The sequence below is a fragment of the Sorex araneus genome, chromosome 1 (genome assembly GCF_027595985.1).
Source record: "Sorex araneus isolate mSorAra2 chromosome 1, mSorAra2.pri, whole genome shotgun sequence".
NCBI lineage: Eukaryota > Metazoa > Chordata > Mammalia > Eulipotyphla > Soricidae > Sorex > Sorex araneus.
In genome coordinates, this window is record NC_073302.1 from 158,228,114 (window position 1) to 158,243,590 (window position 15,477).

The 15,477-nt window shown below is 34.7% G+C and overlaps 1 protein-coding gene across 4 annotated transcripts in view; it reads right to left on the minus strand.

Annotated features, from left to right (window-relative positions):
• SSBP2 (single stranded DNA binding protein 2) overlaps positions 1-15,477 on the minus strand; it is a 299,691-nt gene that overhangs the window by 92,972 nt on the left and 191,242 nt on the right. For 2 of the 4 annotated variants that reach the window (XM_004613159.2, XM_004613160.3), the window contains exon 5: positions 482-571. The exons of the other annotated variants lie outside the window; for them this stretch is intronic. In XM_004613159.2, the coding sequence (XP_004613216.1) occupies positions 482-571 (90 nt within the window). The remainder of the gene's footprint in view (positions 1-481; positions 572-15,477) is intronic. 4 annotated transcript variants of the gene reach the window in all.

The window sequence follows — 15,477 nt, forward strand, 5'->3', positions numbered from 1 at the left end:
GATTAAAAGCCACACAGATGATCCTCAAAATATTTCATATAATTTATAATATTTCTAAATTAAAAGGTTGTGATTTAGCCATAATTTGAAAGTACAGCCAAATCTTGATTATCTTTATCCTGTGAAAAAATGAGTAACCGGATTCTTAAATTCCACATCATTCCAGAGCCTCTCGTCTCACCAAATCTCTACCTCATTAAACTAGATGGGCTAATTTTTGTATTTCAGCTGGTTCTGTTTCTTGATTGAATAATGATATGGCAAAAATAAATAAATGAATAAAATTTGATAACAAATAAGACATAGGAGGGAAGAGCTAACGAGAGTTATTAGAAAATCTGTCTCAATAATCAAGAGTTGGCTGCACAGCATTTATCTTAAGTATTAAAGTAGTCATTCTCCTGTATAACTAAAAATCAAGTTCAACAACCACAAGGAGTTCCTATGCCTTAACATTCCTAGTCAGAGTTTCTCTGAGTACCTGAAAGAACCCTGGAGGTACAGGACCTACTGGCATGCCATCTCCTGGGGGAATGTTTCCTAGCACTGGACTGGGAGCTGCTGCAGCACTCTGCAAAGAATAAAGGAGAAACAAACCTATATCATTACAGAGAAGGCACAAAAACCAAAGACTAACGATAATTGATTGTAGGAAGGGAAGCTTTCAAGAACGGGAACAACTGCTGGTAGTTTTCTCCACTCCAGAGGTAAACTAAGATACAATATGTAATTTGGTATTTGACTGGCTATTTGGTGGAACAGGTCTCTTCAAACTTTTTTTTGTAATTGCAGAGTTTTAATGATACTGTTAATTTAAATTATGTATTTATGCTAAAAATGATAATATGACAGAAAGATAAAAGTCTAAGTAAATGCTTTAAGACACAGATATCTGACACGACGGCATCAATCACAAGTAAATACAAAGATATGAAGTTTGAAAATGGTGATTGTTATAGGAATTGGGAATCTTTCCTAGATTATGCTTTCTGTGCCTAAATATAATGTGAGCCATACTGACATTATTCACTTTCTAATATACTGCAATGGTAGCCAAAATATAACAAGTAGCAAAAATAAGGTAGTGAAGAGGAAAGAATAATTGAAGAAGTGTATAAGAGGAAAGATTTAAATTTATAGATTACTATTAAATAAAGAGAATGTTAAAAAAAGTTGGATGAAGCTATCAAAATCTACTTGTAAATTATTTCACGGAATCCCAAGATTCATGAACTAGGAGTAAGAAAAAAAATTGGGTTAGAGTATGTAATCAAGATTTTCAATTTAATTCTCACATAAAGCAGTAATACAACTATTCTACAACCATGGATTTTATCCTTCAACTTGAATAAATATTTTATAGATACTAAGAATCATCAAGAAGGAACCAAGGCTGGCTTGTAGGAAACCAACAATTCTACTAAGACAAGAACTTAAAATCAATTTTGGTACTATATTTGCTATATTATCCTCATCAATATATCTGTGTAGTCAACAATGCATTACTATTCTATTAGAAAATATATTATCTCTGTAGTTTTGCAGTATGTCTCCTAGTATATGAATTGATCAAAAAGTACAAAACATGCTTATTCTGTATCAAGAATTTTAGTATTTTTCTGAATAAATCTACATTTGAAAGTAGTTAGCTAAATGTTGCTCACCGTCAAGTACCAAAATTTAAATATGTGACAAGTCATAAAATATAATAGGATAAATAAAAATAAGTAAATATTAAGATAAGGAGTTAATCTGTTATATTTTAAGCAAAACATGCATTTTTTCATATCGTATATTAATAGATAACTACAATTACCCAGACATTATTCTATTTCACCTTATATGTCAACATGTTTTCAAAAATGAAAGGCAAATTGCTTTTCTTCATTTTCACAAAGCTTGTGTAAAATTTCAATATGTAATGTTAAAATAAAATAACAATTTACCAGCAAACATTTATCCCTCATGAGTTTAAATATATATGATTACAGTCAGTGTAGGAAAACAGATTTGATCTGGTCATTCACTGTCTTATGGAACATGTTGTTAATACTAACAGCTAGACAGAGTATGTAATCATTGTTTTAATTAACTGCAAAATACAACTTTGTATTTCAATAAAAAGACATGAAAAAAAGAGGTAAGTTAGTAGACCATACTCACATGTTTTAGAAATGTGTACAAAACATAACAGAATAGCTGCAACTTCTTAGTACAGTTCAAAGATACTGTAACTCCCTTAATCCTAGCTTCATATAATGTACATAGAAGAAGCATTTGCCTACTTAAAGAAAAAAATGTTCATTCGCCTATAAACTAAAATTCAGACAGTAATGATATGGACCATCACTGGCTCCTTTATTAATTTTGTTATTGAGAAGTATTACATCATATACTGGTATATGATATACTAGCTTTCCTCACTAGTTGTTTATTATTACATGTTTTCTATGGGGGTTTCAACTATTATTTAAAAGTGAAATATATGATTTGGGAGACTTAAACAAGGATAAAAAACAGATGACCTCTCTCTTCTGTGGTGTACAGACAACCCATGGCCTTGGATTATAAATCCCAGATCACCAATCAATGGAGGGAAGGGGCTGGAGGAATGAAGAGGTAAACTGAGGTGCCAGAGGAACAGTGCTGGAGGGTCCTGGACACTTAGGTGTGAGTGGGGGCAATAAGTAATAAAAACAAATTACAAGACATCTTTTGAAAAGTTTCTGAATAGGAAGTAATCATTTCAACCATAATACATTGTAGCAATTCTTTCCTCTCCTGGGGAAAGGGTTTGCAAGCAGTGCTCAGAAGGTCCAGAAGCTGCTTTCAGATATTCTCAGTCAACTGAGCTCAGTGCAAGAGCCCAGAGGCCATGCTGCCCAGCTGCCCACTGCTCAAGTGCTGGGGCTGGCACATGCCTTGCCCCGTACCATCTCTCTGACCCCACATTGATTTAAATAGATTCCACCTGGGTTCAATCCCTGTAATTTCATATGGTCCCCCAAGCCCTCCAGAAGTGATTCCTGAGTGCAGGGACAGGAGTAACCCATGAGCACTTCTGGGTGTGGCCCCCAAACAAAACAAAAAACAAATTAATAGGTCTCTTATACCTTGACTAGTTTGCCTTTCCTCCGTTTCAAGATGTACCAAATTCTTCCAGTTTGAATGCTCACAGAGTACAAGAATTTGATGGAAATTTTTCCTTCTTAATAATACTCTGGGAATAAGAGTATTTGTCTTATAAAAAAAGTTTTACGTTTGGATGATTTATAGTGTCCAGCATGATGATTTTGTTCTCTGGTGTGATAGTAATTTCTAGACTTACTTAAAGCATTTGTTAACCATTAATCTTGTTCATTTGAAAACTTCACTTTATGGAATGCTTTTTTAAATTTTTAAATTTTTTAAATTTTGCCTTTTGAGTCATACCCAGTGATCTTCAGGGTTTACTCCAGGCTCTGCACGCAGGAATTACTCCTGGTAGTGCTCAGGGGTCCAATGGGATGCCAGGGATTGAACCTGGGGTGGCCACATGCAAGGCAAACACCATTATCCCTGTACTATTGCTCCACCCCTATGGACCACATTTTTGAATTATCTATCCATTCTTCTGGATTTTACTTAAAGGTATCGATAATTTCCTGTTTATTGTACTGGACTGACTCAAACTTCAGGGAACCATTTAGTTCAGAGTACTGATCATTAATAAGTTCTGACAACCAACACTACAATAAGTGACAGTAAACAGGTATGCTAAATGGTACCTTAAATACTCTAAAAGAGTATATTTCTCAAAATGCTTAAGTTGCTAATTTAAATACAGTATCAAAATAAATTATCCATGATTTGAAATTGTAAGCTAATAAAGAATCAAGAATCAATGAAATAAAATATGAAAAAGTGTTCCTATTTTAACTTGTTATTACCAATAGTGGCCTCAGGGGAAAAAAAGATACTTCCCTATGGAAGTTTAAAAATAACAGACACATTGTATGACTGAACTGCAAACATGAAAGTTTGTAAGTATGTAACTGTACCTCATGGTGATTCATTAATAATAAATAAATAAATAGAAATTTAAAAAATAACAGATACACCAAAATTTTGTTCAAGAATAGGATGTAATCAATCAATTTATTACTAAAGAAAATTTATTAGCTTTTATCCGCATTTAACACATTAAATAACTTTACCTTGCTAAGGATGTTAGCAACCAGTTATCTAATTATACAATCAGGGTATCAAGACATCAAGTCTATATTTGGTGGAATATGAAAAATATTTTAAATCTATGCAAAATTATGAAGATAACAAAGGAAATAAAATGATTCTATAGTTATTAGAAATGTGAAGAATTAAAGAAAGGAACAAATAGGAAAAGGCAGGGCAGGGAGTTATTGAATTTATGAACTCCACACTCTTCAGCATTGAAAATAAGCACTTACTTTCAACATTGACAAAAATTCAAATTTTATCTAGTTTTATGTATGTTTCATTTTTAGATCACTCCTTTGCAATTTTTAACTCTTTTTAATTTTTAAGTCTTCCTAATTGTCTCCATATAAGATGTACCATACAAATTTACAAAGCTAAGAATTTTGAAAAGGTTTTTTTTGTGGTTTAACTAATGATCAATTTGTTTTTTTGCACAACACTTAATAAAATGTCCATTTTCTTGATCTAAATTTTATCTCTCCAATAGCTTCACACTATTTTGTCCCTTTGATATTTCTAATATAAATATAATACCCTACAACTATTGTTTATCTATTTCTCCTTGTGCTTGTATCAATATTTTCTGACATATTTTCATTCTGAATTCATTGTTTTGATAACCTCTATATCTTTATTATGGATTCCATCTTTTATTTAGTGACTTTGTTTTTCAAGTTTAATCACAGCCTTGAATCTATTTTGTCTAAAATTAATATTACAAACTCAGCTTCCCTTTTATTTGTGTTCATATGCTAAACCATCTCACTTCCATTTATTTTAAAACTTTGTTATAGTTTATTTAAAGGTTTTTCCACTGGTTAGCTAGAAAGTCCTCTAATATGCAGGGAGTGAAAAGCCCTTTAAAATTAGAGAAATTCTTCTTTATCTTAAAATATAAAGGTATTAAATACAAACTGTAGTTTACATATTCCTGTGAATAAAGTTGACTTAATCTTATTCTATCTCCTCCTTCCACTTCCTATACTTTATTATAAATTTGTGTAACATTACATGTAAACTTTTTTGTTTTTACTATTTTCACTTTCAGTAAAAATTTGACCTCCACCACTGTCAGCAATGAAAATATGCATTTACTTTCAGCATTGAGAAAAACTAATTTTATCTATTTTTATGTATCTGTTTCTTTTTTAGATCACTCCTTAGCAGTTTTAACTCTGCCCCCTCTTACCCACCCCCCATTTTTTGACAATTCAGTGCACTTGGGTATAATATTGACTGGAGATTTGCACACTTGGTCTTGATGTGCTGGAGGCTGTACTTGTGTGCAACAAAGGCAGCACAGGTTAAGGCACTTGTGGCCTTACACAAGACAGCAGTCTACAACTAAGCCACAAGCCGGAGTCTAATCTTTATACATTGTTTAGTTGACTAGATAATATATGAGTATTACCTTCAAAATTCTTATATGTGCAAATATATGATGATTCAAGGGTCAGAGTGTTCATATAGCAGGTAAGGTGTTTTCCTTGTATAAATGCATCCCAGGTTTGGTGCCTGGTATCCCATATTATGGTTTCCCCAGTCTGCCAGGAGTGATTTCCTGAGGTCAGAGCTAGAAGTAAGCCCTGAGCATCTGAAAACCGTGTGTGTGTGTGTGTGTGTGTGTGTGTGTGTGTGTGTGTGTGATTTTCAGCACAGTTCAGTACCAATTCATTTGTACTTAGGTTAGTTTTTACTACCTAAATTATCTGCTTAAAATGATGCAAACCTTTCAATTTCATGACTTGGGTCATTTTTTTCTAATGCTAGAAAAGTTGGAGAAAAATCTTTCAGTTAAGGATCTAGTAAACTTTAAAAGCGTAATTCTTTGCTTTGCAAATATTATTAGTGACTAAGTAAAATGTGACTATATCACTATCACTGGTAATTGGGGAAATGTGACAAAGTTGGGTTTACTTAGGTTACTGGCTTCATGGGAAACTAGTAAACTTCTAGAAATCACTTTTCATGTACAGATATCATATACTAAGCAAATAACACTAATCACTATTTTAAAATATGATCCAAAGACAAATGATGAACTGAGGAAAAAAAGTAAACATGTAATGTACTCACTTTCACAGATTTATAGTAAATATTTGAAGTAATGAAGTTCAGCAATAATGTAATAAATTGTAGTACATCTACACAGAACATGATTTAACCATTAAAATGATTACAAAAGTGAAATTATTTAGAAGATATGGATATTTATAACACTACATGAAATATGTCAACACAGAATTTAGTGTAATAGGAATATATTAATATAAGTGGTTAAAAATATGTTTAATAAACAGGTAGGTGGTACGTAAAATGAACTATTAAGAGTGAGATAACTAATTTTAAATAAATCTTCTAAATTTATATTATAAAACATATATTATGCATACCTAAAAATACAAATAAATATTTTTCAGAAGTTAAATACACAAGGGGCTGGAAAGACGGTTCAATAGGCTGTAGTACACACTTCGCATGCAGGAGGCTTGGGTTCAGCCTCCGGAGCTCCTGAGCAATGGCCTGAGAACTACCAAATGTGAATAGATCCTCGCCCAAGAAAAATGTTATGCATACACACTGCTTTGTCAATACCTATAAGAAACATCATATAATCTTAAGACAAATTTAACCTTAAAATGTAAGCTTAAACAAAAGGCAAGTATTTCTGTCTGAAAAACAAAATCATTTCAATAAAGTATTACATTTTAATATTAAAATGATTAATGTCCAGTTTTTTTGTTTTGGCAAGTTGGGTCCAAGAAATAATATGACACTCACATTATTTCTGGACATTTGTATGCAATGCTTACACAAGTCCGTGTTTCGTACCCCTATCCACTCACCTCAGTCTCCTACTTAGTCTAGAGAGAAAAATTGCTGTCTGTTGTGCTATTAGACCTGTTTCGAAACTTAAAAAAAAAAAAGCTTCATATGTTGCTTTCACAACCCCACAATTATCCAGAGAATAGTATTCAACCCCTTAGGCTTTCAAAAGAAATAGGATTAAAGAAAAAAAAATCAAACTAAAACAAAACATCAATAAAGAGGCAGCCCTTGAGCAACTAGAAACATAAAAGTATCAAAGACTTAGTGACCTATCACAGCTGCTGTCTGCCAGGCTGAGATACAGGGCACTGAAGGGCTGTCTATGGTAAATGTGCGAGGCACCAGGGGAATGGAACTACTAGTACTAAAAATAATGTTTAAAGGAAAAGATGTTAGAAATACTGATAACACCCTCTTTCACAAGTCTTATAACAGTTGAGGATACTGGTCACTGCCTTATGTTTTACTTTCATACCTCAAATATGACCTCTTCTGTACTCTTTAATTCAGTATGAAAATTCCAAAGTTTCTACTTGTTCTGGACTGGAGCGATAGCACAGCAGGCAGGGCATTTGCCTTGCATGAGGCTGACCCGGGTTTGATTCCTCCGTCCCTCTCGGAGAGCCCGGCAAGCTATTGAGAGTATCCTGCCCGAACGGCAGAGCCTGGCAAGCTCCTGTGGTGTATTCATTATGCCAAAAACAGTAACAAGTCTCATAATGGAGATGTTACTAATGCCTGCTTGAGCAAATCGATGAACAACAGCACAACAGTGCTACAGTGCTACTTGCTCTAGAGTCTAGGCATTTTTATCACTTGTACAGGTACTGAAGAGAAACCAACGACCTACAGAGCTAGAGAATTCTCCCAGAGCTTCTGATAAGAGGTAAAGACCAGCCGTACCTTGACTTCAGTGTGTGGGTCTTAGAACAAAGAAATAAGCCTGGTAACCCACACTTATGATAAGCTATTGTTTAAATTGCTAAATATGTGATAACATGTCATATCAGTCACATGAATTAATACCTCTATGTCACAGAAGCAATGGCATGGAAAGAGGAAAATGAAGTGGGGGGAGAAAAAGAAGAGTTCTAGATGCAACATAGGGGTAAGGATCATGCCTGGAGCCCCTTTATGATGCAAAGCAATGTCTCCGGATCTACCATGAGCATGGGGTCCAGATTATAATTCCAAAGGGGTACAGGCTCCTCGGCATACCATCCTCTCAAAACACCTGGACTTCGGGTCACAGAGCGAGCTCAAGAAGCATGCCTTGCTTGCCCATGGTCCTGAGTTCAATATCTGTTGCCCCCATACCACCTAGACGGAGCCCAGGAGGCTCCCAAGCATGGCTGGGTGGGGATCTGGTGATGCCTGGGCATTACTGAGCTAAAGCACTAAATCTTCTGGTTCAATTGGTTGAATACTGCTGGGAGTGACCCTCAGCCGCCCAGCACACTGTCAGGGAGTTCACCCTCCCACTCCCACACAAAACCTGGGACTTCTTTTAGGCAAGAAACTATCTACCTTCATACACTCGATCACATTCTTCTGAATATTTTGAGGATAAAAATTTTTATCTTTAAGCTGCTAATCTGCTTTTTTGGAAGCAGGAAAATTCACTTGATGCAGTCTCTTAAATACTGGATAATTAGGAAAGATAAAAAGGTTTTGAATTTTAAAATTTTTAATATGACAGTTTTCATATAAAATGGTTTTGAATTCAATTGCGAAAATTTGAGGTTTTGAAAATGGCATGATTGAGATGTTTTGAGTTTTGTATGTTTTACAATCTCTTTTAACATCATAATTTTTATCCATTAGTGTAGTTTTTCAAACCAAAAACATTTGTGTCTATTGCATATCTGATACTATAGCAAGCAGACCTTTTTCTTGTTTGGGGAGTTTATAATTTGGAAAAGGAAATATACAATTGCACCTATATTTATTTTCCAATGTGACAGACACTAGAAAAAGAAAGGGGAAGACAGACTTTTTAAGATTACAAAGCATTTTCTAGAAGTGACATTTAAAATGACACCTGAAGAAAAAGTTGATGACAGAGGTAAGAAAGAATTAAAAAGCAAGGCAACAGAATAAAAGTATAACCAATCTAAAAGAATTAAATATTATAGGTAGGTAGGAGAATGGTGAGTACAAGAAATATTAAGAATTAAGACCTTAAGAAGTATTAAGGTCACTGTGACTAAATCACAGTGATTGCAATGTTCAAGATGGAGAGATGATTTTAACTTTCTCATAGGATCAATATACAGTCATCAAAGAGTTTTAAGAAAGAAGCAGATGACCACCACATATACTGTTTTAAACAGACAACTCTGATAGCTCTCTTGAGAAAATGAAACAGAGGAGGAAAGAATTCTGAATTAAGTGAAACTGCTTGGATGTAGTAAGAAGAAATGTGGACAAATTCAAAATACATTTCAAAGTTAAATTTTTCCAGGATTGATGATGGTGAACCAATACAGGGTAAGGAAGGACATGTCATTGGTGGTTTGCAGATCTTAGGCATCAGCATTGCTGTGATGCAGAGACAGGTAATACTAGATGTGTGTCATTTGGAGGAAGAAGTGTTAGAGGGGCAGAGGGAATAAAGTCCAATATAGAATGTGTACAACATTCAGGAAGAATATTTGCTAACTATTTTGTCCTTAGTGGTTGTCCAAGATACAATATATACATCATCAATAAGTTCATAGCAGTTCCTAATTTTGGATCCCCAGATGAAAAAGAAAACTATGAATAATTACCTCAGTTATATAATTTTTCTATTTATTTAATAAATATCAGTTAAATACTATATGCTAGACACTGGTCTAAGGATTGAAAGTAAAAGCAATGAATGAAGTATAAATATCTGAATTCAAGACTTGTATCTAGACAGTACATTTACACTTATACAAATATAGCACAGTGGATAGGGCATTTGCCTTGCACACGGCTGACCCAGGTTCGATTTTTCCATCCCTCTTGGACAAGCTACCAAGAGTATCTCGCTCTCACGGCAGAGCCTGGCAAGCTACCTGTGGCATATTCTGTATGCCAAAAACAGGTAACAGCAAGTCTCACAATGGAGATATTACTGGTGCCCACTTGAGCAAATCAATGAGCAACAGGATAACAGTGATGAGAATTTCTAGATAGAAAATTCCACACCTCCTCTTTTCACAAAAGCATTCTTCTTAACCTTGTATTTTTTCAGTTATTAAATTTGCATTCATTATAAAGCAGAGTTTTTCTCCTCAAGAAGGAAGTTTATCATTATAGCATGCTTCCTATTTACCCAATATTGTACTAGAACATTATAAGCATTTTTAAATGCTTAATGTTTAAATTATTTTTATATTAGTCTTAATGTTGTCTATTTTACTCCTCCCAACCCTCATTTTCCTCCTCCACTTGTAACCTCAGTTCTGTTGTCACAGTCAAGGGCATTTTTTCATTCACCATTATATATTACTTTTTCCTTTCTTTCATTTTTAAAAAATATATAAGTATGAGATCACTGACATATATCCTCCCACTGACTTATTTTGCCTAATACCCTTTATTCGCATACAACTTGTACCAAAAACAAGATTTCATCTTTCCTTTCAGCTGAGTGGTATTACATTGTGTACACACATTTCTATGCATCTCTCTCTATATATGTGTGTGTATATTTATATATATAAAACAACATTTTTGTACACTCATCTGTCATTAGGTATTTGTGTCATTGCTTCCAAACTTGACGGTGAACATGGGTTTACACATATCTTTTCAAATTAATGCTTTTGTTTTAATATGTTAATTCTTGGGGTAAATGTCAAGGAGCGGAACTACTGGACTATTTAATAGCTATACATTTAATTTTTGAGGAAGTCTCCATATTGTTTTTGATAAAGGCTGAATCATGTGATATCCCACCAACAGTGAATAAAAGTTTCTTTTTTTATCTCATCAGCACTGGCTCCTTCTGGACTTTTGATATTGGCCATCCTCACTAGTGTGAAGTGATAACTCATTATTATTTTGATGTGCATTTCCCTGATAATCAAATGGTGAACAATTCTAAATGCCAGTTGAATGATTTGTATTTCCTGGAAATAAGCCCTTTGTCAGATGTATGATTTATAAATATTTTGTCCTATTCAGTAGGTCATCATTTTTAAGTCACTGTTACTCTTGCAGTGATGTAGTCCCATTTATTTACTTTGCCTTTGTTTTCTCAGTGAATGGAGTAGAATCACTGAAGACACCTTAGAAGTCAGGGTCATGGGGGTGTTGTACCCTTTAATTCTTTGACATACTTTATGGGTTTTGCTCCAATTTCAAGGTTTTTAATTTATTTTGAAATTACCTCTATGTGTAATCTGGTTCAGCTTCACTCCTATCAGTGGCTAACTCATTGTCCTTATACTATATGTAGAATAGCATAAATTATTTTCTGTACATCTAAGGGTTTATTTCTGTCTCTCAATTCCATTCCATTAGTCTGAAATTCTGTTTTTGCTCTAGTATCATACTGTTTTGATTACTAAAATGTTATTTATAGTTTAAGGTAAAGAACATAATTCCCCAATCTTTTTTCCCTCAGAACTGCTTTGTTCAGGGATTCTAATGTTCCCTACAAATTTTAGTAGTATTTGTTCTATGTTCTTCAAGAATACCAGAGAAATTAGATAGGGTTGCTCCAAGTGGCATTCAAGAGACCATGGGGAGCTGAGGATGCAAAGGATGTATGCAATCTTGTATGCAAAGGATGCATTCAGCCATTGGTCTATCTCTCCAGCCATCTAAAATTATTTAAGTTGGTCTTTAGAATTTCATATGTTTTGTATCATGACATCTGCAAATAGTGATAGTTTGATTTCCTTCTTTTCCAATTTGAATCATTTTAGTTTTTGCACCTAGTTACTGGCTAAGAATTTGCCAGTATACCTTTACCATAACAATAGTAAATTATAATTTGTTGAATAATAATGGTAAAAGAGGACATTCTTGCCTTGTGCCTGACTTTAGAGGAAAAGCTTGATCTTTTTTTCACCATTGAATATGATATTACCTGTGGGTTCCTTGTATATGGTCTGTACTATTTTGAGGTTACATTGTTTCCATTAACATTTTAGTGAGTTTTTTTTTAAATCCGTCAAAAGTTTGCTCTGCATTTCTTGATATGATCTCATGATTTTTATTATTTCCTTTTGTTGATGAGGTAAATTACATTGATTTATGTATATTGAAATATCCTATGTTATTCGAATGCATCCCACTTGACATATTATTGAATCCAACTGGCTTAGATTTTGTTTCGGATCTTTGCCCTTATGTTCATCAGTTACACTGATCTGCAATTTTACTTCTTTTTAGTATAAGCTCTGTCTGTTTTTTTTTTCTTTTATTAAAGTTGGCCTTATAGTAGCCATTAGGAAGGATTAATGTTTCTTTGATATTTTTTTTTAAAGATGAGCTTGGGGAAGATGGGTTCTATTTGAAGGTTTGATAGAACTCACTAATTCCACTTACTGGATTTTATTTTGGGGAAAACAGTTGATTATGGTTTCAATTTCCTTACTAGTAATTGGTCTGCTTTGGTTTTCTATGTCTTCCCAATTCAGTCTTGAGAGACTGCATGATTCAAAATATTTCTTCTAGGTTCTCCAGTTTGGTGGCATAAAATTATTCATAGAAATCTCTAATGATCTTTCGTATTTTGTGGTATCTGTTGTAACTTCTTCTTTTGACTTTGGGTCACTCCCAGTGGATGCTCAGGAGTCACTCTTGGCTCTGCACTGAGACATCACTGCTGACAGTGTGGGGAACAAGATGGGATGCTGGGGGTAAAACCTGGATCTGCCATGTGCAAGTCAAGTTCCCTACCCATTTTACTATTCCTCTGGACACGTCTGCTGTAACTAATTATCTTTTCTTTTTTGTCTGATGTACTAGTTTTCTCTTTTCTTTTTCTTTATATGTTGCGCTAAGGCTCTGTCAGTCTTACTTATGCTTTAAAAATACCAGCTCATGGGTTCATCAAACGTTTGTATTGTTTTCTTGATTTCTTTTTTATTTTATTTGGTTTTGTTTTTTTGGGTCACACCTGGCAGTGCTCATGGCTTTTTCCTGGCTCTGTGCTCAAGAGATCACTCCTGGCAAAGCCTAGGGACCAAACAGGGATGCCAAGGAATGAACTATGTCTTCCATATGTAAGGCAAGAACCCTCTTTACTGTACTATATCTCCAACCTGTTTTCTTGATTTCCGTATCAGCTCATGGTTTCATAAACCTTTTGAATTTTTTTCTTGATTTATGTGCCATTTATTTCAGTTCTGACTTTATTTCCTCCCTTCTATTTACTTAGGGTTCCATTTGTTGTTCTTATTCTAAAAAGAAAAAAAACAAAACAACTTTAGCTACATACTCTTGGGCCAAACAAGGATGGAAAGTTTGTGCTTGTGACCTACAGGCACCCATCTGTGCTCACTCTGTGTTATGTGCTGACTCCTGTTCTGTACTCAAGAACCACCCCTGGCGGACTCAGGGGACCAAGCGGGATGCTAGGGATGGAACCTAGGTAAGCTGTGTGCAAGACTTACTCGATGTACTCTCTCTGCCCCCTTATTTTTGTCTTGCTCTGGTGGGGGGGTCAAGCTAGTGGTGCTTGGAGGTTACTCGGCTCTGTGCTCTGGGGTAGCTCCTGGTAGTGCTTGGGAGATCATGCGGGTCAGGGATCAAAGGTATTAAGCCCAAAGTAAAGACAATTTAAGAGGCTATTTTTGTTGTTGGACTAGAGTGATAGCACAGTGGGTAGGGCGTTTGCCTTGTATGAGGCCAACCCGGGTTCGATTCCTCCATCCCTCTTGGAGAGCCCAGAAAACTACTCAGAGTATCCTGCCCGCACGGCAGAGCCTGGCAAGCTCCCCCTGGGGTATTCAATATGCCAAAAACAGTAACAACAAATCTCATAATGGAGATGTTACTGGTGCCCACTCGAGCAAATTGGTGAACAAAGGGACGATAGTGCTACAGTGCTACATTCTCATTTACGAAAATGTGAGATTAACTAACCTTATATTCCAAATTTATCAATTTTTTTATTTAAAAGCTTCTTCTTTATTTTTCTTCCCTTACAGAAAAACCCCTTGACCACTACCTTAGTTATATAACCATAGCAGTGATATCTTTATCAGTCAACAGTGATTGAGTCATAATGACTTCTGTAGTTCTTGCATAAATTTTACAGTGGTACCAATTAAGCTGAGATTTATGCTGTTTAATGTGAATACATTTAGCCCTTGCAGGGTTCGACCTATGTTTTCTTGCTTTGTAAATAAAGCATTATAATTCCTGGCTTATAGTCAATAAAAATTGGCAGAACTGAATTTATTCTATTGTTATGACATTTTTTTCCTTGGCTAAAACAAATATATGTAATTTATTAAGTTAAAACTTAAATATAAGAGCTAGTATTATTTTTATCATTAATTTTCCTGGAAGATAAACTGACAGGAGTCAGTGAAGCAGACATCTGCTACAATGTTTTCTAAATAGGCTTGGATAGTATTACAGATAGTAAAGTGGAAAGTGGAAAAACTTATATAATCTTTTTGTCAGCATTCAATGTAGATAATGAACATGACTCAACAGAACTATTTTACATAAAATGTCAACTTATTTTTAGTACCATTTTATCTGAATAGTAATTTGACAATTGTAAGATGACCACGTAATTCATTTTCGAGATCAAGTTCTAATGTATGGGTGCCTGTTGTATGCAACAATTATATTAACTTCATTCTAACACTATTTTGAAATTGCAGTCATAAAATAATCATTTCTTTCATTGTAAAATCACTATTCGTGATTATGAAACTAGAAAAGATGGGATGTTTCATCAAAAAAGTAAAACTTAAGACTTAGTAAAATACAAAGATCTTCATTTCATAATACACAGAACAATTTACAAGCAAATTTAATAACCCTTAGGACATGTCAAGAATAACTTTAAGATACAGATAGCAAAACTGATCAAATTAAAAAGAGAAAAGTTCACAATTATAGAGAGACAGGCACTTCCAGGACTGTTAATATTAACACACTAAAAACTAGATGATCACAATGAACAAATTTGAGTTAATAAACACTTGTTACCTGATACACAAATTGAAATACATGTTTCGGGGAGCCTCCCAAACAGCTTCAAAAGGCATGGGGGCCCATCCTGACCATTCTTTGCTAACTGGGTTGGCAGTTCACTGTGACAGCCTGAGAATGCAGCACTGCTCAGGCCCTGCAATGCCAGTGATCACCCAGGCCAGTCAAGAGGGGTCAGGGGCCCCCAGAGCTGCACCTGTGATGCTCTGGTACCCATGTAGTGCCAGGACTGGACCAAGGTCAGCTGCACACAGGCATACGCCCTAACCCCTT